The sequence below is a fragment of the Vipera ursinii genome, assembly GCF_947247035.1.
Source record: "Vipera ursinii genome assembly, chromosome: 5".
Lineage (NCBI taxonomy): Eukaryota > Metazoa > Chordata > Lepidosauria > Squamata > Viperidae > Vipera > Vipera ursinii.
Window position 1 is genome coordinate 92,538,226 of NC_139518.1, and position 26,043 is coordinate 92,564,268.

Here is a 26,043-nt window from a genome sequence, read left to right on the forward strand (position 1 = left end):
AATTGGAGTCTCTGTTGGGCCTTTCTGGCCACCTGGGTTGTATTGACTTTCCAGGTAAGATCTTCACAGAGGTAGACTCCCAGGAATTTAAAGGAGGAGACTCTCTCCACACAGCCCCCCCCCATGTAAAGTGGGGCAGGTTCCTCTCTGTTACTCCTGAAGTCTAGCACCATCTCCTTTGTCTTGCCAATGTTCAGGTGCAAGTTGTTCTCTAAACACCATAAGGATAGTTTTTGTACCTCCCCCCTGTACACTGTTTCATCTCCACCTGTAATATGGTGGTATCATCTGAGAACTTAATGATCGCAGTGGGTGGGTCAGACGATACACAGAAACGGTCCCTGGTGCCCAAAAGGTTGGGGGTCCTCTGATCTAAGAAAGTCAATGAACTTTCTTAGCTTCTTCTTTTCTATCTCTTTTACCGCTTCAGGTGCCTCCACCATTTCTGAGAACCAGAGTCCACATTCATTTACTCATCCTATGTAACCCAAGACCCAGTAAACAAACAGGCCAGGAAAGAAGCAAATAATTGAAAAAGAGAAGGAAGAGGGGGAAAGAGGGAAAGAAGATTCGTGAGGTTATCAGACCTGGTCTCCGTAAACCCTGATGATCCCCAAATGGTAGCTGGAGAGATATAGAAAACTCATAGTGTCTCCTCACGGGCATCGGGATATCGCTCCTGTCTTTTGTTTGCCAAACCTTCTGTTCCAGGGGTCTTCAAACTTGGCCCTTTTATGACTTGTGGACTTCAACTCCCAGAATTCCTCAGCCAGCAAAGCTGGCTGAGGAATTCTGGGAGTTGAAGTCCACAAGTCATAAAAGGGCCAAGTTTGAAGACCCCTGTTCAGACCGAACTCTTGAATAGAGCAACTCGGAAGCTGGAATAATGGCCGGTCTCTGAGTCCCTCACCTCAGTTGTAAGGTCTCCAGGTAAGAGGAAGGAAGGTGGGGAAGGGGCTTAGAGGGGAAGGATCCTGCTTCCCAGAAAGCCATTTCTTAAGAAAAGATTTGGCTGGCTCTCTGGCCACATATGGAAGGCTTTTGAGGGGCACGGGGGTGGGTGGGTGGGTGGAGGGGCAGCAGTCCCTGCCAAGGGTTGGCCCTGGGGTGGCATCAGTGCTTTTTTTGTAAAAGAAAAAGGTGCCAGAACTCACACATGTCATACAACCCACCTTGCCTACCCTACAAGGTTCCATCCAAAAAAAAGGTGCCGGAACTCCATTCTGAGCGTTCTATGACAAAAAAAAAAAGCCCTGGGGTGGCATCAATTCCTTACTCAGCCATGGGGCTGTCTCCTTGGGAATCCCAAGAGACAGATGGTCGCCCTTAAGCCCTACATGGCATGGGTCCGGATTACCTACGGGAGCACCTACTGCCGGTGTCAACTTCCCTCCGTCCTGTACGCTCCCACAGAGAGGTCCTCCTCAGGGTACCACCGGTCAGAGAATGTCGACTGGTGACCCCCAGGGGGAGAGCGTTCTCGGTGGGCGCACCAGTCCTTTGGAACCGCTTACCGGCTGAAATACGGATGGCCCCCGACCTTCGCTCCTTCCGGCGTGATCTAAAAACTTATCTATTCAAACAAGCCGGCCTGGTCTGATGGGTCTGGGGTTTTAACATTGTTTTTAACTTAACTTACTACATTGGGCACAATCATTTAACTTTAAATCTTGTATCCTGTATTCTTATTTTTATTGCCCTGTACACCGCCCTGAGTCCTTCGGGAGAAGGGCAGTATATAAATCAAATAAATAAATAAATAAATAAATAAATAAATAAATAAATAAATAAATAAATAAATAAATTGTTCTTTTAACGGGCATGTATTTAATTACTTTTAACTTTTGTAATTTTGTATTTTATTCTTGCCCTGTACACCGCCCTGAGTCCTTCGGGAGAAGGGCGGTATAGAAATATTAATAAATTAAATTAAATTAAATTAAATTAAATTAAATTAAATTAAATTAAATTAAATTAAAATAAAATAAAATAAAATAAAATAAAATAAAATAAAATAAAATAAAATAAAATAAAATAAAATAAAATAATAAAATAAAAATAAAATAAAATAACATAACCCAGCCTTCCAAATTTCCCCCAGGGATTCATTTCGTCGGGCCCTGGGCCGGTCCCGACTTTGCCGGGATCGGGGCCAAGGGGGTCCAGCTGCGTCTCCGGGCCAAGGGAGCTAGCTAACTGCCAGGCGCCAAGGGTGGCGGCGAGGGATGCGCGGCTCCGGGGCTAAGGCTACAGCCCAGACGAGGCTGCGCGTAAGGCGGATCTTGGCGGGGGTGGGCGGGCGGGCGAAGGATCCGGCCCTGGGCCCGGCAGGCGGGCGGGCGGGCGGAGCAGCTCAGCCCGAGCCTCCGCGATGCCGCCGCCTTCCCTTCCCGAAAGCGCCTCGCCGCCCTGTCGTCGGTTCCAACCAGTTTGGACCGGCTGCCTGCCTGCCTGCCGGCCGGCGGCTCCTCCGCTGCAGCGAGGCGGCAGGAAGGGAGCCGAGCGGACGCTGGGCAGCCCGGCTCGGCAGGGCCGGAGGGCTGGGCCAGGCAGAGCGCACCGGGCAGGTCGGGCCCCGGGCGAGCGCGGCCAGGCAGGTAAAGGGAACGGAGCGGAGGGAAGAGAAGGGAAGGGAAGGGAAGGGAAGGGGGGCCAGCAAGGCTGCCTGCCCGCCTGCGTCTCTGTCTCTGCCGCCGGGAACCCCGAGAGGCAGAGGCGGCCGGGCGCGGGTGGCGGATGGAGAGCCAAGCGCAGCTCTTCCCGAGTGGCGAAGAGAGCCGGCCGGCTGCCGGGAGAAACGGGCTCGCCGCTTCACGGGGCGGAGGGAGGCGGGCGCGTTCCCGGCTTGATGCGCGCCAGCCGTCCCCGGCAGGCGGGCAAGCGTGGGCTTTGTAGTCCGAGGCGTTGACCAGGGAGGCCGGCAAGGCTGATGGGATAACGGCTGCTGGGGCTCCAGGGAGGCTTTGCTTCTGAGTAAACGCGCTTCAGGTTGGAGGGAGTTTGCTCTTCGGGCCGGTCCCATCTCTGGAGAAGACGCTTCTCCTCGTCCTCCTCCTCCTCCTCCTCCTCCTCCGAAGCTTCTCTTCTACCACAAAATGTTCTACCAGCCTCTTCGCCCATCATCCCCCCCGGCAAGAGAAGAGGCTCCCTCCTGGCGGACGGAAGGGAGGACCTTGTCCAGTCTCACCTGTCCAAGGTGCATCCGTTATTCACAGCGCCCGGGCGGAGAATTCGCGCTTGCAGAACACGCCAAATCCCACATCTTGTCTGCTGGTGTAGAACTCGGCATGTGACATGAACCTTGGGGTTTGGAGAGCCTGTTTTGTGGTTTCACACTCCGTGCGAACACATCAACAGGGCACGTCACGAGGGAGACTTCCCCTGTCTCCTGGCAGCCTGCGGTTTGGTGCAGAGATCCTGGAATAATGCAGTGCTTTCCAAGCAGCTGTTTTGGACAGAGGTGAGGGGGGGGGGGCTGTCATGTTTAACGGGTATCCTTCCTCCTTCTCAGTTTAGATGCTGGAATGCTTTCAGTAGAAAAACACCCCCAAACGCTCCCCCAGGACTAAACCGACAAGCAAAAGCATGGGAGCCAGTTAATTGGGTTTAGCATCAGGGCAGGGTTGTGAAAATAAATTCAAGAGTGGACCTCACCGAGGTCAACCTTTGCCTGGATTTGGGCACCTTTCAAAGCCCCTGCTTTGAAAAGTGAGGATCCCCCCAACCCCGGTGGTTCATATCTGGGGGAGGGGGGGGCAAGCAGGGTCCTCTTGCAGAGGACAAACATTCATGGGTTCAAAAGGATTGAATTTCAGTTCCTTAAAGACTCAGATAGGCAGAAGTTTGTAAGTTTAAAGTATAGGATGATCTCTTGCAAAAACATACTTACCAAAAGTCTGAAGGAGACCATGCTTGTCAGGGAAGGATGCTTTTTTTTAATCTTGGCAGCAGTCTTAGCGGGGAAAAGAAGAAAGAAAAGAAAAGAAAAGAAAGAAAAGAAAAGAAAAGAAAAGAAAAGAAAAGAAAAGAAAAGAAAAGAAAAAAAGAAAAGAAAAGAAAAGAGGAAAGGAAGGGATCGGTTTATGACAATTCGCCATGGCCAACTCGTCACAGGACAACTCATTGCTGGACAAAAGTTACAGTAATAAGAAAGAAATGGTGGAATAGAATCATTAAAGAAAGGATGCAAAAGAAGGGACAGAATGGAATGTAACTGAAAACAATTAAAATATTTTTTTATTTATTTATTTTAAATAATTAAATAGAATTGTTAAAAAGTTCTGCATGAGTTGTCTTGCGGCTAGTTGTCCGTGGTGAGTTGTCCATGGCGAGTTGGCCGCAACAAGTTTGCTGTGGCAAGTTGTCCTATTCCCGGGAAAGAAAGAAAAAAAGAAAGAGAGAGAGAGAGAGAGAGAGAGAGAGAGAGAGAGAGAGAGAAGGAAAGAAAGAAAGGAAGGAAGGAAGGAAGGAAGGAAGGAAGGAAGGAAGGAAGGAAAAGTAAAAACAAGAAAAATCTTAGGATGTAAACATTGTGTTGGGGAAGCGTTGAATGAGAAGGAACTCCACTGATGTGCTGAGCAGAAACCTGAATGAGAGCTTTGAATAGCTAATTAGGCAGGAAGCACTGAGCGGGGTGGGTAATTTTCAGTCAGAGGAGGGAGGGACTGCAGCAACCCTGTCCTGAAAACACTGCTGTCCCTCCACCTCTGTCTATGTACACACAAAATGTTCTATCAGTTAAGAAGGAGGCAGTCTTGAGGACAGGAGGAAGCACATTGCCCAGAGTCTTAAATCTGCAACATAAACATTTGTGAATGGTGTTACCTAACCGGGCAATGAAACATCTGCAAGAAAGAACAAAACTTGGACAACCAAGAGCACATCAGTTCAACTCTGAGTCACAACTCCTCTCGATAGGGTTGGAGATGGAAACGAGATTCTTCCCAGCTCAAGGCAGCTGTTGTGTTTATCTGCATGTGAGACGAAGTAGACTGAGGAAGTAGACTGAGGTGTCTTCAGGCAATAGTTACAGGGAGGGCTTGATGAGCAGACTGTCCTTCACCAAATGCCTCTTTCTGGTGCTGCAGCTCAAATGCAGTCAAGGCCAAAAGGGCCTTTGGCGCACGCAGGATGGCAAGTTCTCAAGCCAAAGCGGTCCTCTTTGGGATTCCACTGCAGTTGCTGAGGCAGCCACACAGTTGTGGGAACAGAGGCAGCTGCAGGTGGGTGCAATATGACACCCAAGGCTGCCAGAAGCCCCTTTGGGCCTTCTGAAGAAGCATCTCAGCCCTCTTGAGGTTCCTCAGGCATCTTTAGGATTCCTTTGTGCTTTCCCCCTGTCTCTGCACTTCTGGGCCCAGATGTTTCAGTGGAGCAACTCGAGAAGAAAGCAGGCCAGAATATGGGGTGGTGAAGCTACGCTTGCATTTTAGGTCCTTTCCCACATGTGTGGATGGAAGGAGAAAAACATTCTGACTTGGTGATGTGTCCTAACGTGTTGACTGCTCCTCTGTGCTTTAGCTAATTGGAGCAACATAATATTTTAGTGAATAAAAGGTCAGCATTTAAGTATTTTTACTTTCTCTGTGCTAAATGTCATAAATGTTCAGGGAGAGCTCCTTTTTCTTCCCATTACCATCTAGATTTCCAGGTATAATACATAGCTGCAATAAGCAGGAAGGAAAATTTGCCCCAGGGCTGAGGAGGTGTAGGAGAACAGCCTTATCCACCTGCATCACCTCTCTGAAAAGAAGCGCCCAGGTCAAGCAGGTGTGTGGAGGAATTATTGAGCCAGAGAGGAAATTTTGGGAAGAAACTAGCTTGGATTGTTGAAAATTAGAAGGTTGAGATTTTTGATGGGGACATTAAGGCTTGCTGTAAGAACAGGAGTGGCAGGACAATTTATTTCTACCTAGCAGCCAGATTAACTCGGTTTTAAGTTAAACAGCAATCCAAAGTCCTTCTCCAGGAATGTATTCCGTTCACCAAATGGACAGTAAGGACTGGCTCCCTTAAGGAGGAGCAGCTTGGAGTTTTGACACATTTCAAGAATTTGCATCAGTCTCCCCTAGAAGGTCTGTTAATTTCTAGTTAGCTGCCTCACGAAGGCCAGGATCTGGGAGTGAGGAAGGGAAGGTGCTCTGGGCAACAAGACTTGGCAAAAGCTGTGGGGTCAAAAGGGTAAAGTCTTCCTGGACGTGGCCCACTTCAGTGCCCACACATCCCTGAATCGAGATTAGCTGCAGAGATATTCAAGAGCCGTCTCTTCTGTTTTCTAGGGTGCAGCATTTCACAGAGAAATAGATAGAACCGTCTCCCTGGCTTAAGCGGTGGACAAGGAGCAGACGGTGGCAAGCAGGAGTCTTGCCCTTTTCCCAGGAATGGTGCTCCCAAAAGCCACTTTTCTCCTGCAGATGGAAGCCTCGTCTGCAAGAAGCGCCACTGTTGGTCCTTCTAGCCGTCCAAATCTTCACATTGGCAGCCGAGGAGGGGAGATGTCCGAGCCCCAAAGCCTGCTCAGCAACCTGCATGGAAGCTACAAAGGCCAGGCGGCCCCACAGCTTCTAGTTCCGTGGTGGCGAAGCTATGGCACGCGTGCCACAGGTGGCATGCAGAACCCTCTCCGCGGCCACGCGCACCGTCGCCCCAGTCCTACGCCTTCAGCTGGGTTTTATAAAACCTTTTCGCTTTAGGCTTCCGTGCAAAAAAATAAAAAGGTTCAATCAATCAATCAATCAATTTCAACTTCTCGTGGCAAAAAAAACAGATCTCGCAAAGTTGGAATTGATTGATTGAACTTTTTAGTTCCACCCAGTCTGCCGTTACCACCGCAGCCACGCCCACCCAAAGGGCCACGCCCACCCAGCACCCGATGATACGTAAGTGGGTTTTGGGTTGTAGTTTGGGCACTCGGTCTCTAAAAGGTTTGCCACCACTGTTCTAGTTCATTGAACAGCGAGGCAGGAAGAGGCAGTTCTGTGGCATCATACTTAGGGCTGTTCCAATTAGCTGCTTGTCCAGAGGACCTCAAAGTCACAGCTTGGACAGACCACGGTTCAGCCAGTGGCCGTGAGAGAAAATATTTAGGCCGAATGCAGCTTTCGAGAGCAGTTGGATGGAAACCAGATGTTGCTGGCCGTTTGCCTTGGCACAGCTTCCCAAGGACTTGTGTCATTCTTCTCTCCTCATCCTTGAGCTCAGATTCATGATGGCCTTCAGTGCGTGCTCAGCATTAGGGCAGCTGTGTCCCTTTTTCCTCCCACTTGTTTGTCTTTTTTCCTGCAGGGCTTGTGGACCCCTCGGATCCCGACGGAAAATGGTGTTCCAGAAATCGCCCAATGGCGGCTGGGGCTGGGTGATAGTCCTCAGCTCCTTTTTCACCCAGTTCTTGTGCTATGGGTCTCCCTTGGCGGTTGGGGTGCTCTATGTGGAATGGCTGGACCTCTTTGGAGAAGGGAAAGGAAAGACCGCCTGGGTCGGGTCGCTGGCCAGTGGAGTGGGCCTGCTCGCAAGTAAGTCTTCCTTGCAAAAAAAGAGGAAATATCTAACCCTTGTGTTTCTTTAGAAGAGCTTTGAGGGGGTTCAGCGGGAAGATCAGTTCCAGCAACGACATACAGCTGCAAAACAGCAAACTTTATTACAAGGAGTTTGAGAGTAGCCATTTATTTGCCATCTGCCCCCATCAGCCTGGTTTTTTTTTCCCTTCAGATAATCTACTGGGGTCATGTTGTTGTACTTAGTTCAAGAAAACATGGTGGCGATGGTTTCCGTGGGAAGTTGCTTTCCATTTCTAGCTTAGTAGGTAGTCAAGAATAAGACAAATGTTGTGGCTTTCGCTTTGTGGTTTTCTCCTAATCTCTGAAGCACAGATGGTGAAAGATTGCTGCCCCTTTCCTGCAGTTAGGATTGAAATATGAATATATATTTCCATTCTAATCGTAGAAACAGCTACTGTATCTTGGCAAGTCTCTAACTTTCCTTATTAGGCGATGCGAGAAATAGGGAATCTCTAGAAATGCAATATTTGCACACACGGCATCTTTGGTATAGGGAAAATTGAAGGCCAGGATTTCGCAAATGAGATAGTTCAGTTCTGTGTATTCACCACAAGCAGAATAAATGACACTAATTTTAGAAAGAATTAAAATAGAAGTTGCCATTCGCAGAGTTAGGTTTTTGTAAGCTGTTGACTCTCCAGTATGTCTGCATTGTTGTTGTTAGTTGCGAAGTCGTGTCCGACCCATCGCGACCCTATGGACAACGTTCCTCCAGGCCTTCCTGTCCTCTACCATCTTCTGGAGTCCATTTAAACTCACGCCTACTGCTTCGGTGACTCCATCCAGCCACCTCATTCTCTGTCGTCCCCTTCTTCTATTGCCCTCAATCTTCGCCAGCATTAGGCTCTTCTCCAGTGAGTCCTTCCTTCTCATTAGGTGGCCAAAGGATTTGAGTTTTAGCTTCAGGATCTGGCCTTCTAAAGAGCAGTCAGGGTTGATCTCCTCTAGGACTGACCGGTTTGATCGCCTTGCAGTCCAAGGGACTCATAGGAGTCTTCTCCAGCACCATAGTTCAAAGGCTTCAATTCTTTGGCGCTCAGCCTTTCTTATGGTCCAACTTTCACTGCCATACATTGCAACTGGGAAGACCATAGCCTTGACTATGCATTAACCTGGCTCAGTTCAGTGGAAGGACAAAGAACTATAAAATGTGAAAAAAACCAACGTGGCCCATAAAAAAAGAATCTGTTTTTATCTCCAAAATCTTGCTCTAAAATTCTGTAGGTCAGACATTTGTAAGGGGATTGGAGAGTACGGGGATTAATATGGGATTTTTTGTTTTCTATTGCCTTTAAATATTACTTTAATTATTGTAAACTACTTTCTCTTTTTGTTTTATAAAAAAAGGTAGCGATGGTGATGATAATGTATTTAAGCCAAGCTTACATACCTGTGTGAGAAGCATTGAAGGAAAAGGCTTTTAAAACTTTGCAGTCTAAAAAAAGTAGAAATATATAGATGCAGATTACAGGAGAAGCAATAATTGCTTCTCTATTTGCAGAACAGAGTTGAGGAATAAGAGACTGAATAAATGATCTGGCAGAATTGTATCTGTATGCAAATTTCCTTAATGCAGGGTAAGGTTGATAAGAGGTGATTTTTTGACAGTGCTCATTAGAGGCGATAATAACTTCTCTGCTATCTAAAAAAAAAGGATTTTGTCCTTGATGTTTTTTTTATAACGGGAGCACAATGACTTTTCATACCTTAAAGATGTTAAAAAAATACAAAGGCTTTTTGGATAAATGTGTGAGTCACAACAAAGGAGATGGTCGCTGGCCCTTCTCTAACTGCTTTGTGGTAAAAATAGATTTAAAAGCGGAAACATGAATGCACTGGAGGTCTGTAGGTTTCGCAGGCCTTGCAAGCAAGGAGGAATAGAAAAAGCAAGAAGAACAGGTGGGGGAGAAGAAGAAGTGAGTGAGGAATGGAAATAGACCATCCCCATGAGTGGCAGAGATTAGTGTGAATATCAAAAGAAAACTAGCTTTTGTTGCTTGTAAAATGTTGAGAGAGGAAGGAAGCTGCCTGGACTCCACAGAATAACTGTTGGAAGGGACCATGGAGGTCTTCTAGTCCTACCCCTGCTCAGGCAGGAAACCCTATACCACTTCAGACAAATGACTGTCCGCTCTCTTCTTAAAAACCTCCAGCATTGGAACACCCATAACTTCTGAAGCCAAGCCATTCCACTGGTTCATTGTTCTCACTGTCAGGAAATTTCTCCTTAGTTCTAGGTTGCTTCTCTCCTTGGTTAGTTTCCATCCGTTGCTCCTTGTCTTGCCTGCCGATTCTTTGGTGGACTTGGTAGAGAAAGGCTGGGAATTGGGGTTTTAAGTCCCCAAGAGATGCTTCCCCTGGGAAGATCGCGGGGCCCTAGAGCAAGGCTCCCAAACCTTGGCAACTTTCAGTCACTGGGACTTCAACTCCCAGAACTGAACTCATCTGAGCCTCAGGTTAAGGCAAGAGGACCAAGGGGTGCATGAAGGGACTCCATTTTTAGCAAGGGAAAGTTCTTCCTTGGAGTTCTCCTGGTGCTGCATTTTTTGGACTGCCTCTGCCTCATCGTGCATGGACATCACCTGCATTCCTGGACAAATTGGCTTTGCAGGTTTGGGAAACCTGAAGACATCTGCAACATCTGTCCTCCAAAGTCAGCTGACACAGACAGCATTGCTTGAAAGAGCAAAGGTGGGAAGACAGCCCTTGTTCAGCTTCTCCTGCTTGCCCATTCCAAGCTGATGGGCCCCGGAGGGCCTGGGCACACCACTGGTACTCCTGCCCACCTCACTTAGCATCCTGCCCCACTTGACTTCCCTGTTACAAAATCCTTTAATGGGAAAGCATAATCTGTGATGAGCAGAGCAAACCATGAGCAATTCTAGATGTTTGTCTTTGGAAGAGTGGTGAAGCTTGTCTAGCCTTCAGCTTCTGGTGCCAAGTCATGAAAAGCAGTGTTGATGGCACAAAACTGCAAAGACTTACTTAGGTAAAGGTAAAGGTTCCCCCGCACATGCATGCTAGTCGTTTCCGACTCTAGGGGCTGGTGCTCATCTCCGTTTCAAAGCCGAAGAGCCAGCGCTTGTCCAAGGACGTCTCCGTGGTCATGTGGCCGGCATGACTAGACGCCAAAGGTGCACGGAACGCTGTTACCTTCCCATCGGAGTGGTCCCTATTTTTCTACTTGCATTTTTACCTGCTTTTGAACTGCTAGGCTGGCAGAAGCTGGGACGAGTATCAGGCACTCACTCTGTTATGCGGCACTCGGGATTCGACCCGCCAAACTACCGACCTTCTGATTGACAAGCTCAGCGTCCTAACCCACTGAGCCACCCCGTGGCTTACTTAGTGGCTCTCTATTTTATGAATTACCATCAGTCTTGAGTTTGTTTAAATTAAATTGGTACATGTGACCGAAAACCGAAACGTCTAACAGGCTTAAAACTGGTCACTGGTTCCCAGATCTCATTTTTCATCTATATTCTCACCAGTTCTCTGTTGAGTTTCCTTGAAAGAGTCTCTACTTCCTTATTTCTGTTTCAGTCAATTCTGGCTGATTTAACCTTCTCTCCAAAAGGTCATGCAAAGCGGTGGGGAAGGATAACCAGAGATACCACAAATCCATTGAGAGGAGGGGGACAGTTGGGGGAGAAGGCATTATTGCCCTTTTTTCAGAAATTGCAGCGTTGCAAATTAAATCATGCCCTCTCCTCATGTGGTCGGTTCAATTTAAGAAGTCTACAGTCCTCTGAATTGGAAATCAACCTTATGGCCCTCAGTTGTACTGATCCCTGTGTAGGCACGTAGGACATTGGATGGTGCAAACAGGAGTTTATCTAAACCCTTGATGGGAAGAAAAAGTACATTGATGTTTTTGTGGGAGGAACTAGCTTCTGCTGTATCTATTGTGTGATGGGTTTATTGGTTAAGCCCATAGAGGACAATCTTATTTATACCCAGTTACCTGAGCATTAGCCAGGTAACTCCCTTTAAGGCAACATCCTTGCTGATCTGTGACAAAGAGAGGAGGGGGCTGGGCATGGTCTGGCATGGTGCTGCCCACCACAACTTCGATGTGGTTCTCAGAGGCTTAGTTGGTGGTGGAACTTTCTCTTTCCTGGTGTAAAAATGGTGAAATTAGCATTAGAACATCTTGAGCTAGAGCCTTTCTTTTTGGATTTAAGAGAGGTCAATCAACTCCTTCTTTTAATAATTCAAAATAAGATTGTTCCCGTGTTTTTCTCCCCCCCCATCCCCCGATTGTTCTCATGAAGGTCCCATCTGCAGCACCTGTGTCTCCGCTTTCGGCGCCCGGCCAGTGACCATCTTCAGTAGCTTCATGGTTGCAGGAGGCCTTATGATGAGCAGCTTTGCACCCAATATCTACTTCCTTTTTTGTTCTTATGGAATTATTGTTGGTAAGAAAATTCACAAGGTCCTCTTTGGCCCCACCAGATAGCAAGGGAATCAAATGCTCAGGAGTTAAAGGCATCTTCTAGAAGGTGGAGTTTAAACCTGGACTTTAAATCTGGGCTGTAATCTTCCCTAGTGGGTGGCTGAATTTCCAAGAGACTCGTGGAGCCCCAGAATTTGCCTGATATTCAGGTGAACAAATGCAGCCTCCAGAATAGTTGCCTGTATCCTTTCATTGGTCTATAAGGAGAAAGCCCCAGAAATGAAAGTAATTAAATTTTACCAGAATTGGGTGACTAATAAAGGAAAATTAAGTCCTGAGTTTTAATTGGCTCCAGTTTCTAAGATACAGCTTGGAAATTGCATCAGAATAATTCAAAATTACGAGGGGGGGAATGTGCGATTATGCTCTCCACGTTTTCTACAAAATGTGATGTAGCAATGAGAATGGTGCCACGCCAATCATTATAAATTTATCTTTTTATTGATACCAATAAAACATAACTTTCCATTCATTTATTGGTTTTTTAATGTAACATTTTCATGCTTTTTCACTCTGCAAGAGGTTCCACTGTTGTAATATGCAGCCCAGTAGCTCTTGCCTTACTCTTTGGCTATTCCAAATCCCTGACCAGGTCATTTAGTTCACTCTGTGAAATCAGATGTGGTTCAGGAGGTGCATACGGTGGGCTAAAGTTTAGGCCTGCTGACATAGATGGCCCAGGATCACCTGCATCCTGCTCATCGTCTTTCTCATCATCTGAGTGTAGAGAGTAGGATGCTGGTGGATCTGACATTGGCAAGTCCTCACCATGGGGAACAGGACGCAGTGCAGATGGAATGTTTGGGTATTCCACGGTCCACTTCTTCTTTCTTGAGATCCCTTTTGCAATTGGGGAAAACCATGCAAAAATAGCAGTCGCTACTATGATTGGTAGGTGCCCTCCACACCATTGGGACTGCAAAAGGCATGGACTTTTTCTTCTTGTTTAGCCAATGACACAGGTAAGTTGCACATGTAATGCAACAATAATGAGGCGCCCAACTCTTGTCTGATCCCTTATTTTGCACCCAAAATATAGGTGGTACGCCCTTTTTTTACCACTACCATCATACTGCACTTTTGAGATGCAAATGTAACCTCGCCACAACTGTAGCAGAAGATATCTGCATTGCTTACACAGTTTTGAGGCTTCTTGGCTTCTGGGGGAAAATATCACGCAACTGTTTCTTGAAAATGTTAGGCAATGATACTTTCCCAAGCCACCAGATGTAACTATATGATGCGTAGATCTGATCAAGACAAATGTGCCTTGCAATAAAAGAACAATAAATTACAGTTAGGCAATAATCTTTGGCCGCCGTGTGGTACCATTTTCATTGTTCTACCGTACTTTGTCGAGACGTTACGAGGCATCATGATCATTAGACGCCTCCCTCCCTGGTAGACAAATATACTCGCCTGTGTATAAATCTTTGTTGTGAAATATCTTGAAAATTTTAGCCAACCAGCCAATTCATCTAATCAAAATATGTAAGAATTAACACATTTTTATCTCGGAGGTCGATAATTTCCCAAAATTGATCAAGTGAAATTGATCAAAGTAGTCAAGAGTAACTGGAGCGCTGATTATATGCACATAAACTTTTCTATGCCTTTAGGACTTGGATGTGGCTTATTGTACACGGCCACCGTCACAATCACGTGCCAATACTTCGACAAACGTAGAGGGCTGGCACTCGGCCTCATTTCGACAGGTAGGTTTGTGTAGCTGGCATTGGTCCCTGGGCGGGAATGAACTGACACAGTACTTTGGTTGACGGCGATTCTGTCTTCCAAACGCCAAAAGTGGGATTTTGCATTTAGCGCACAGTTAAACATTACTTCTAAATCCGTTTCAGGTTATTCCTCCACTTCCATAATTTTATCATGAAGACTCTGCCGCTCCTTTGAATGAGCTAGATTTTGTGGTTTTTTTGTTTTTTGTTTTTTATAAAGTTTTTATTAATTTTCTTTTACATACATATGTTAATTTGTGTTAATTTAACGCCCAGGGGGAGGGCGTTCTCTGTGGGCGCGCCAGACCTTTGGAACCGCTTGCCGGTTGAGCTCCGGATGGCCCCTGACCTTCGCTCCTTCCGGCGCGATCTAAAAACGTATTTATTTGAGCAATCCGACCTGGTTTGATGGGTTAGGGTAGGGGTTTTAATATGTTTTTAACTATTGTTTTAAATTTGGGCATTATATTTAATCGTTTTTTAACTTTTGTATTCTTTTTTTATATTTATTGCCCTGTACATCGCCCTGAGTCCTTCGGGAGAAGGGCGGTATAAAAATATAATAAATAAATAAATAAATAATTTTTCAACCAACGAGCTGTCTGGGCTCAGCTATGCTAGTACATATTCAATTCCTAATCCTTCATTCTAGCTAACAATAAAATAAATCCCAAGTTTGGTAGTAATCTGTATCTTCTTTATCTTTCAGTCTCATAGTTAATCTATCCATGTCTCCGCATTCCAATTTTTTTCTGGTTATTTCTTCCTCTGGTGGTATCCTTTCATTCTTCCAGTATTGCGCAAAGATTATTCTCGCTGCTGTGGTGACATGTAGAATCAAATATAGACTTTGTTTGTTAATCTTTTCAGGCATTATACCTAGTAAGAAAAGTTCAGGTTTAAAATCAACATGTTTACCTAGTATTTTTTCTAACCAAGCATGTATCTTTTTCCAATAAGCCTTTGCTTTGCCACAGGTCCATCAAATGTGATAGTACGTGCCTGAGTTGTGCTTACATTTCCGGCATCTATCTGACGTATTTTTAAACATTTTTGCTAATCTTGCTGGTGGCAAGTGCCATCTATAAAACATTTTATATAAGTTTTGTTTATATGAAGTTGACATTGTTAATTTGTAACTTCTCTCCCATAGCTTTTGCCACTTTTCTAGCTAGATTTTGATAGGATAATTTAAAAAAGAGAGACAGGACTTCTGGTTTGTTACGCAGCCGCTGTGGACGGCTGGGAGACTTGCTCTCTCTCCCTTGTCCAGTTTTACGTACATTGCTGGCGGCCCCTGAAAGGGGCTGAAAGCCACCCTGAAGAGGTGACCAGCAAGGAGGGGAGCTCGCTGGATCACGGGAGAGCTGCAACTTTCCTGTTAGACTTGGCGATCCCTCCAAACCAGCAGACGAAAGGTCCAGCCATTATGGCTTGTCCCTAGGCTGTGAACAGCCGAAGTCACATTTTCCACCAGGCAACTCTTAAAGCAGCGCAGAAGAGACTGGGTGAGATCTACCTCTTTTACACCCTAATTACTTTCTGTACCTGCTTAAGCTACTAAGCATTTTCCCCCCTGCGGTGAGTGAAGGGCGACTATTGCCCTCCCTCCAGAAAGAGCGGCGACTAAATACCCAGGGGCGTTTTAAATGTTGAAAAAATAACTGAATCCCAACTGGAACTTTATTTCTCAAAGCATGTGGATTGAAAGATTTTTTATTTCCTATTGTTCATTGTCTACTTCTGTTGGAAATCTGGATTCTTTCTTATGAAAGAAAAAGGAAAACTGAAAAGATTAAGACAACTTTGGGACTCAAAGGGAAACTTTAAAAGGGGCCTGGCTGACTGTCCAGGGAAATAGATAAGATACATAACCTTGAGAACTTTGAAACAACAGCTGTGAAAGGCTTTGTGTTCCCTACCTAGGAAAAAAAATTCTCTCTTTTAGATTTTCTAAGTGTAAAGCCTTTAGCTTAAAATACCAGTATGGAAGACCAGGAACAAAATTTATTTATGGAGGAAGATCAACAAACTCTCGCTATGTTGAAAACACTAATCCAAATTCTTACCACAACCAAGGAAATACTAAGAGGCTATGTGAAGGAACAAGAAGACAGCCCAGGTATGAAAGCCCAAACTTTGACCACAACTAAAAAATCATCTATACAAAATGCAATAGAAAAAATGAAACATTCAAGTACGATGACAGAAGAATCTACTATTAAACAAATATTGATATTTGAAAATCCAGAAAAGACATTGACAACTTAGAAAAAGGGAAAGGTTTTTTTTATACAACTCAGAAGGAACTAGAGGATCTAGGAAAAGAACAGTTGGATGAGAAGACAAACAATTCAGAACAACTATGTCGATATGGAAGAATAAAGAAACGACCCACAAGTCCTCTAAAAAAATGGCGATCGGATGGTTTTGCCAATATCAATTAATATACATGATATTACAAGGAGATTGGTTCGATGACCCAAAAACAAGGACATGGAAGATGATTTGGCAAAGGAAAAAAGCCAGAATAAGACTCAAGAAGAATGGAGTTTTGACCATCTTACTGAAATCTGAAACAGAATAGATAAGATGTGTATGTTGAACACAAGACATTGTTATGAACTGAGATAAAGAAAAAAAATGATCCTTAAAATTCAGCAGTATAAATATTAATAGCTAATTTGAATATTGATTTGTGCATAAAGGTCATGTAAAGGTGAATAATGTAGACAAGCTAAAAACCTATTGTTGAAAGTAATAAATAGGTCTATATGGAATGTTAAAAATGAAAATTATCAGTTTAAGCAAGAGACAGCAGATACAAAGAGGAAGAGAGGAAGTATTAAATATTGAAATAAAAAGAAATTTTGATTACTACTTAAAAAAACAACTGAAAATTAGCAAAAAGGAAGGATATCATATTGTATCCTTAACTTGTTGACATAGAGGGTGAGAAGTTAAGTAAACGGGATGTGTATTTTGAATATTAGATTTTGTGAGGAATGGTGTTAGATGAATTGGGAGTATACTAAAAATGTTTATGTTTATGTTTTATTTAATTTATATACCGCCCTTCTCCCTGGGGACTCAGGGCGGTTAAAATCTTGGGAATGATAAATATCAAACATTAAATCTAAATGTTAGTGGAAATTAAAATTGAAAAATTTATTAGGTCATTGATTGTCTAAAAGATTGTATGTTTAAAACAAAATATGTGTAAACTAAAAACTATGGATATATGTAAGAAAGTTATTTTCTATGTGATTGATAGGATAAAACTTGTCTTTAAATCGGACTTCCGGTGGCGGCGCGGCGCCGGAGACAGCCGTTTCGGGCTGCCCGCTGCTCAGCTGTGTTGTTTTTACCCGAAACAGCGCCAATCAGCTGTTCGGGTGGATTTGAAGCCCCCTCCTCGGGAGAAGAGGAGGGGGTGAGGCCCCCGGTAGGGGTTGAGTTCTCCGGGGCCGCCTGAGCTTAAAGCTTGGGCGGCTGAAGGATTGAACTCCCCCGTAGCCTGGGTTGCTCCCAGCTGTTCAGCGTCTCTGCTCCGGGATTTTTGGAGCAGAGCCAGGCGTTTGCGACCACCCCTGCCAGAAGGAAAGACCCTGGAATAAAAGGAGCAGGCAGAGCGGTACAGGAGGTCAAGGTGAAGAGGACTTTTATTTTTACTCTCTAGCTTAATGGACTTTATAAACTTAAAGTGAAAGTGCGCAATAAGTGAAAGTAAAAAGATGGCAGCTAAACCTCCCTCAAAAACTCTTCGGAGTGCGGGAACTTCCCCGGTGCAACAGACATCGTTGCAAGCTTTGTTTCCTCCTGCTGCATTGACATCGAAGGACTTACAAGATGCCCTTGAAAAACAATCCCAGGTAATATCAGAAATGCTGGGTGATAAGATGGCAAAGCTGGAGGAGAAATTGGAGAAACTGGAGGAGAGGATAGAAGAGAAGTTCAGTGCGATGAGGGTAGACATTTTGTCTACAGTGGAAAGCGTGGCTGAATGTGTGCAAGGTTTGGACGAAAAAGTGGAGGACCTGACTCAAAAGAATGCTATATTAGAAGTAAAGGTACTGGAGAATGAAGATTTAAGGGATAAAATGGACAGAGAATTGAGTCTTGTCCAGTATCATCAGATGCAGTATGCTGTTAGAATCAGAGGCTTAAAAGAGAATATTAAAGAAGACTTAAAGCAGCTGATTTCTGAGGCTCTGGAAGCAGTATTGGGTCAGCCAGCATCTGAAATAGAGGGATGCATGGATAAAGTTTTTCGTGTAAACTCATGGATTGCTAGGCAGAGAAAGCTACCTAGAGATGTGGTGGTTTATTTTACAAAGAGAGAAACTAGAGATGAAGTTATTCAAGCCGCTTATGATACTAAAGTTGTGGTTGCTGACCAAGAAGTTTTGGTTTTAAAAGAAATTCCTCCAAAGATTTTAAGGAGAAGGAAGGATTTTGCATTTCTTGTGCAGGAACTTAAGCAACGTGATATAAAGTTCAGATGGGAGATTCCAGTCGGATTGGTGGTGATGTATGAAGGTAAAAGATATCGTCTGGTTACTGTGACACAGGCGCGTGATTTCTACAATAATGTTTTAAAAGCAACTCCACTATCACTTCTGGAAGCTGTAAAGGGATCTGGAGAAGGAAAACCTCAAGAGGCCGAAGCTGGACAGACAGAGGAGAATGGTGCTGGAGGGGATCAAATTATAGCCTCGTCGGCTGTTGCTGGAGAGCAGAGGGTGACGCGTGACGCTTTAAAACGAGCAAAACAAATAAAAGAACAAGACCAGCAGAAGTTTATGGAACTTTCAAAGCGTACTTACAGCGAAGCAGTGGGAGGAGCGCGGCCCAAAGGAGATAGAGGGGCTATTAAAGATGTGCTCCAACAGCTTCGGGATGACAAGCATGGCGACTAAATTTCTAACCTGGAATGTTAATGGACTAAACTCACCACAGAAGAGAAAGTTTTTCAATATTTAAAACAATTCAAGATTGATGTTATTTGTTTGCAAGAAACACATATTAGGGTTATGGACCAAAAGTATTTATCGAACTCAAGGTTGGGCATGCAATTTGTTGCCTCTGCAATGAATAAGAAAAATGGAGTGGTTGTTTATGTTAAAAGTACTTTAACAGCGGACTTAATTGAAGCAGATAAGCATGGAAGATACGTTATGATAGATTTGTTGCTAGAAGGCAAAAAAACGCTTTTAGTTGGACTGTATGCTCCTAATCAACAACTAGCTGATTTTTTTAGTTTACTTCATACAAAGCTTACTCAGTTGGATTACAAATCGTTTATTTTTATGGGGGACTGGAATGGTGTTTTGGATGTACAGATGGATAAGGCTGGTTCTTTTAGGCGTGTTCCGAGTCATGCCAGATTGCCTAAATCTTTTTTTGAAATGAAGGATGACTTGGAATTGCGAGATATTTGGCGTGACACACACCTGCATGAAAAGGATTATACTTTTTTTTCTGATAGACATCAATCTTTTTCCAGGATTGATTTCATTCTGTTGACTAATGACTTTTTTTCTAGGATTAAGAAGGTAAAGATCTGTGCAAGAGCTAATTCTGACCATAGTCCAGTTTGGTTAGAGATTAATAAGGACAATAGAGATAGGTGCTCGTGGCGCGTAAATGAGAATTTGTTTAGAAATCAGAGAAATGTGGAAGAATGTAAACAGCGGATGAAGGATTTTTTTGAAATTAATATGAATAAGGATACTTCTATGGACATGGTTTGGGATGCTAGCAAGGCCTATATGAGAGGGGTGTTGATATATATGAATAATAAACACAGACGTATTTTGGAAGCCAGAAGGAAAGAATTGGAGAATGAAATTAAGGAAAAAGAAAAGGCCTTGATTTTGAACCCATTGGATGTGAAGACTAAGGAGGTTATTAAGCTATTAAGAGGACAATTTGATAAATTAATGGCTGATCAGGTGGCAACCAATTTGCGGTTTGCCAGGTATAATACTTTTTGCAATGCTAATAAGCCAGGTAGATGGCTAGCTTACAGACTAAGGAAAAAGCAAAGGGCTTCTAATATAGATAAAATTGAGCATAAGGGAAAGGTTGTGTTTCAACAGGATCTTATTAAGGAAGCCTTTGTGGATTTTTATTCTAAATTATATGCTAAGGAGAAGATTAATGAAAAAGACATTGATGTATACTTGGAGAATGCTAGCATCCCGGTTCTTACGCAAGCACAAAAAGAGGAGATTAATCAGTTGATTACAGAAGAAGAAATTCTTACAGCAATTAAGGAATTGAAGGTGGATAAAGCGCCAGGTACGGATGGTTTGACTGCGGTTTACTACAAAAATTTACAATTAGAGTTGATAAAACCGTTAAAGGAACTGTTCCAGACAATTCAGAGAGGGGGAAAGGTGCCTCCGTCTTGGAGAACTGCTTTTATCTCTTTGATTCCGAAGGAAGATCAAGATGCTACTCAAGTAAAAAACTATAGACCGATATCACTTTTAAATACAGATTACAAGATATTTGCTAAGGTGTTGGCTAATAGATTGATGAGGGTTCTGCAACAGGTGATTCATGGGGACCAAACTGGGTTTATTAGTGATAGGCAAATGAAAAATAACGTGAGACATATAGTTGATGTGTTAGAGTTTTTGGAAAGGAACAACCAGATCTCTGCGGCGCTAATTTTTTTTAGATGCTGAAAAAGCCTTTGATCAATTGAACTGGCAATTTTTGATGAAAGTCTTAGATAAAATGAATTTTGGGGATAAATTTTTGCAACCAATTAGGGCATTATATCAAAAACAAACTGCCCGAATAATAGTTAACAATAGCTTGACAGAAGCATGTAATATTGAGAAGGGCACAAGGCAAGGGTGTCCGTTATCGCCTTTGTTATTTGTGTTAACATTGGAGATATTATTGGTAAAAATACGGAATTCGGAAAGAATTAAGGGTATACAAATTAGAGATCAGGATTACAGATTGAGAGCGTTCGCAGACGATCTGGTTGTTATAGTGACCCAGCCGGAGAACTCTGTTGTGGACCTGATGGAGATAATAATGCAATATGGGAAGGTTTCTGGATTTAAAGTTAATGCACAAAAAACTAAAATTTTGGCCAAAAATATGACAGTATCGCAAAAGGCCCTTTTAGAAGGATTAACTGGATTTGAGATTGTTAAAAGGGTCAAATATTTGGGGGTGTTCTTGTCACCCTCTAACACAAAGTTATATAAAAATAACTATGAAAAATTATGGGGAAAAATTCAAAAAGAAATGGAGAGTTGGGAAAAATTGCAATTGTCTTTGTTGGGGCGAATTGCAGCAGTGAAAATGAATGTCCTGCCTAAATTTTTATTCTTATTTCAAATGATACCGGTTCCTAAGAAAGATTCTAATCTGGAGGAATGGCAGCGAGGTATCAATAAATTTGTTTGGGCAGGGAAAAGGCCACGAGTTAAACTTAAGATTATGCAGGATACTCGTGAAAGAGGTGGTCTTAAAATGCCCAATCTTAAATTATATTATGAAGCTGCTGCGTTAGCAGGAATAAGTGATTGGATTAATTTGACACAAGAGAGATTATTAAATCTTGAGGGCCATGACTTGTTGTTTGGTTGGCATGCATATTTGTTGTATGATAAGAAGGTAGATAATGTGTTTAGAGTGCATATTTTAAGACAGGCATTGTTGAGAGTTTGGAAGAAGTATAGACATAAGTTAGATTGTAAGATACCATTGTGGGCAATCCCAAAACACGCAATAGAAAATATAAATGTTGGTTTTAAACATGTGACTACGTATAAGGAGATTTTAAGCTTGGAAAGAAATGTCTGGTGTCTGAAACCATATAGTCTCTTGCGAGATGAGAAGATTGTTCAAACTTGGTTTCAATATATTCAGCTACGGGCCAGGTGGAAAGAAGATCAGAAAACTGGTTTTACAATGACTGATGAAAATCTGATAAAGCAAATTAGAAATCAGGGTCCAGCACATATTAAACGGATATATCTTGCATTGATAGAAATTGACTCAGAAACAGAACTTGTTAAAGATTGTATGATAAAATGGGCCTAAAATATCCAAGAAGTTATTACAATGGACACGTGGGAAAAGATATGGGTGAGAAACGTAAAATTTACACAACCTCAAAACTTAAGAGAGAACTTTTACAAAATGTTTTATAGATGGCATCTAGATCCTAAAAAGCTTGCAAGTATGTATCCGAATTATCAGCCCAAATGCTGGAGGTGTGGTGATGAAGATGCAACATATTTTCACATATGGTGGACTTGTAAAAAGGTTAAGGCCTTTTGGATAAAAATTTGGTGGAACATGCAAAAGATTTTCAAGCAAAGGATAAAGTTTTGTCCGCAACTTTTTTTGTTGGGAATAATTACAGATGCTACGGTTGTGGACACTAAGCTGATGTTGAATTTAATTACGGCAGCAAGACTCTTAATAGGTCAGTATTGGAAGAAGGAGGAACTGCCGACCATAGAAGAATGGACTTTAAATGTTTCTGACCTGGCAGAGATGGCAAAGATTTCGGCTTATTTGAAAGATCACTCGCAAGAACGTTATATTATGGAGTGGAGAAAATGGATTGAGTATATCCAGAACAAATATGGGACTAAAAAGTTTCATGTAGCATTTGAATAAATCTTCCTTTCTTTTTTTTCTTTTTTTTATATATTCAATATTAATAGTGTTTGTAGTTATCCTATATGAGCTAGAGAGTGATAGATTTTAGAGTTTATGGTTGTTAGCATATGGATGTCTATGATTGTTTTTTTTTTGTTTCTATACCTTGTACTTAGCTCTGGGAAGTCGGGGGGGGAAGGGGGGGAGGGGCAGGGAGGGAGGGGGAGGGGAGGGGGAGGGGGGACTGTTAAAGATAAAATGTATGTTAAAACTTTTCAATAAAACTTGTCTTTAAATCTACAAATAGACAGTATATGTGAAGGGAAAAAGAGGAAATGTTTATGGTAGCAATTTGAAATCTGTATTAAAGATATCTGTATGTAATTGAGTTACTACTACCCAGAAACCACGTTGCTTTTCAAATATCTGAATATAATATTAGAACATCAATAAAATTTGTAAAAAAATAAATTAAAAAAAAGAGAGAGACAGAGAAGGAGCTCAGCCAGGAATGGGGGATCTGGTCCAGTCCTTGCTTTCTTCCAGCGTCTGTGGAAACACCAGTTTTGAAAACCAAAACTGTTGGCTTTGCTCTAGAAACCTCTTGATGTTATGGCTCTGCTCTGCAGCTTTTTACATTACTTTTACTTCATTTGTTACACTGGCAGCCAAGGCCCAGCAGACGGTGACACGGATCTACTGACATGTGCTTCTCTCCTTCCAGGATCAAGCATTGGCCTTTTCATCTATGCTGCCTTACAGAAAGTGTTGATTGAACTGTACGGGTTGGATGGCTGCCTGCTGATCATTGGCGCTCTCTCTCTAAACATCCTAGCCTGTGGCAGCCTGATGAGGCCTCTGTCGGTGGCCCAGAAGCCCAAGATGGAGAAGGTTCCAGATCAATACCTCATTTATGATGGAAAAGAGAAACCCTCTCGTGAGGAACACATCACCATACTTGAAAAAGGCCAGAGTGAGGGGAAAGGGGAAAATTGGGGGGCGGGCAGTGACCGCCAAGCAAATGGCCTCCCGGTTCATAGCCAGCTACTCTCGGACTCCCCAAGAGAGGCCGAGAGCTATCCAAAGAAAGTCTCGGAACAAACGTACCTGTGCAAACAACTGGCTATGCAGAAATGGGGCCTGTACTTAAATTACTGGGAGGACACCCTGAGTCTTTTTAAAAACAAAGTCTTTTTCGCCCTGTTTCTTGCCATCTTCCTCTTTGACGTTGGCGGCTTCCCCCCTTCCTTGCTCATGGAGGACGTGGCGAGGAGCTCAAATGTCATTGAGGGGGACTGCGCCATCCCTCTGATCTCCATCATTGGCATTATGACCGCTGTGGGCAAGCTGGCCCTGGGCATCCTGGCAGATGTAGACTGGATTAATGCTTTGTATCTCTACATCCTGACGTTGATCTTGACGGCAGCAGCCCTGGTGTTAATTCCATTCGCCCAAAGCTACAGTGCTCTGGCAATCCTTTCGGGGGCTTTGGGGTTCCTGGCAGGAAACTGGTCGATCTTCCCCTACATCACAACCCAGACGGTGGGAATCGAGAAACTGACCCACGCATATGGCATATTGATGTTTTTTGCTGGACTTGGAAACAGCCTTGGACCCCCAGTTGTAGGTAAGTCGGCATTTCAGCCAGATACCGTTCCTTACTCTTCTTATTTTTTTCTTTTTAAAAAAGGCCTCCATCTACAGAACCTGTTGGTGGAGATGTAGCATTATTCAGTTACAATGGAGAAGTACAGCACTATATTCTCAGTATCCTTAAAAACCCATATCCTGGTTGGTGCTCCGTAGGTAAAGGTAAAGGTTCCCCCGCACATGTGTGCTAGTCGTTTTCAACTCTAGGGGCCGGTGCTCATCTCCGTTTCAAAGCCAAAGAGCCAGCGCTTGTCCGAGGACGTCTCCGTGGTCATGTGGCCGGCATGACTAGACGCCAAAGGCGCACGGAATGCTGTTACCTTCCCACCGTAGTGGTCCCTATTTTTCTACTTGCATTTTTACGTGCTTTTGAACTGCTAGGTTGGCAGAAGCTGGGACGAGTAACAGGCGCTCACTCTGCTACACGGCACTCGGGATTTGACCCGCCAGACTGACGACCTTTTGATCGACAGGCTCAGCATCCTAACCCACTGAGCCACTGCGTCCCTACTGTACCGTACTATAAATCCTTTCTACCTCTCTGATACAACAGCTGCCAATCGGCTGCAATTGTGGCTTGTCAATGGCTTGGGTTCAAAGCACTGGCATCCTTGACTGGCAGTTTCCTGACCAATCATGCTCTGGTGTGACATTTTTATGGAAGGGGAAACCTCCTTTGATGCCACGGTGTGAGACAAGAAGGCTTGGATCTGTTTTTTGGCATCTCTTTCTGTTCTCTTTCAGGTTGGTTTTATGACTGGACTGCTTCTTACGACGTGGCTTTCTACTTCAGTGGCCTGTGTGTGCTGTTTGGAGGGCTTCTCCTCCTGGTGGCCGTGCTGCCCTGTTGGCCTGGAACAAGCCCTACCATCGGCCCCAATCCCAAACACTTATTCCTCCACAGCTGCCTCCGGACCATAAATGACAGTATGGAATAGTCGCTGCTGTTTTTATACTGATACTTTTAGTATACTTTTGCATCTATTTATAAAGGTTTTTAAGACACTTTTGATACTTCTTTGAAACACTTGGACCCCTGAGCCAAAACATCAAGTCCTGACCACTGCAGCTAAGTTTCAACAACACAATGGGGCCTTCTGCTTTGCCGTTGCCCATAATCAGCAAAATGATGCTTCTGCCAGATGGCAACTGACCAAGAGATTGTTAAGGTGCAGTGAAGCTCTGCTCTTGAGGTGGAGCTTCTCTTGATGAGCTTCCCGCTCCCTATGTCTGTTCAGGAGGCTGAGTGTGCAAGCCATGGCAAGTGTGCAAAATGGTTGGATCTAGAACCAGCATATTTCAGTTTCCTGAATGAGGCTCCTCCTCTCACCCACATTGTATTGTACTACAGTTTTGCTAAGTATTTTCTGGTGCAACAAATGTATTTTATACACATTTTCATGTAATCCTTGTACTTAATTTTGGCCAAGTTGACACAGTACTTGCTTCCCTCTTCAGGAACCTTAATGCTATTTGGTTGGGAGAGGCTGCATCACTCTGAGTGTCATGGAAGTAATTGAAGACCCTGTTTTCTCTGAGGAATCTTGTGGGTTGCCAAAAGATCCCATGATCTATGAAATAAACAGCCCAACAAGAATGTAGCATTTAATACCAATGAAGATGTTGGATGGCAAAAAGGTTACTGCATATTCTATCAGGAGCTGTTACAAATTATTCAACTGAATTCTATAAAACCAAGGAATAAATGCAATTTATTAAAGAAACCACAAAACCGTAGAACTGAAATATTGGTTTTATTTATTTTACAAATTCAAGACAAGATTTCCCTACATCGCAATGTAGCGAAACTTCTATCAAGGACATTTAAGGCTCTTTAGTCCATTACATTAGAAGGAAAAAAACAACACATTTCTAAAGTTTCCAAAGAACTTAACTCTTGAAATTTTCCTTGAAATATTAAAGATGGACTCAGTTTAAATCTAACCAGGTTGTTCTAAAATGGTTCATTATCTCATTTAACATTATATAGGCTTCCTAGAGGAGA

General features: G+C 43.5%; 1 protein-coding gene across 2 annotated transcripts; it reads left to right on the forward strand.

Annotated features, from left to right (window-relative positions):
* The first annotated feature begins 1,918 nt into the window (after window positions 1–1,918).
* SLC16A9 (solute carrier family 16 member 9) lies at window positions 1,919–25,770 on the forward strand. Of its 2 annotated transcripts, XM_083364227.1 has the most exons (6): window positions 1,919–2,597; window positions 7,285–7,511; window positions 11,831–11,974; window positions 13,632–13,727; window positions 23,113–24,015; window positions 24,783–25,770. In XM_083364227.1, exons 2-6 carry the CDS (start codon window positions 7,316–7,318, stop codon window positions 24,974–24,976), a joined length of 1,533 nt encoding a protein of 510 aa, XP_083220353.1. In that variant the 5' UTR covers window positions 1,919–2,597; window positions 7,285–7,315; the 3' UTR covers window positions 24,977–25,770. The 2 variants fall into 2 exon arrangements, with proteins under 2 accessions (XP_083220353.1, XP_083220352.1); XM_083364226.1 differs by lacking the exon at window positions 1,919–2,597 and having other exon boundaries at window positions 2,662–7,511.
* Window positions 25,771–26,043: the final 273 nt, after the last annotated feature.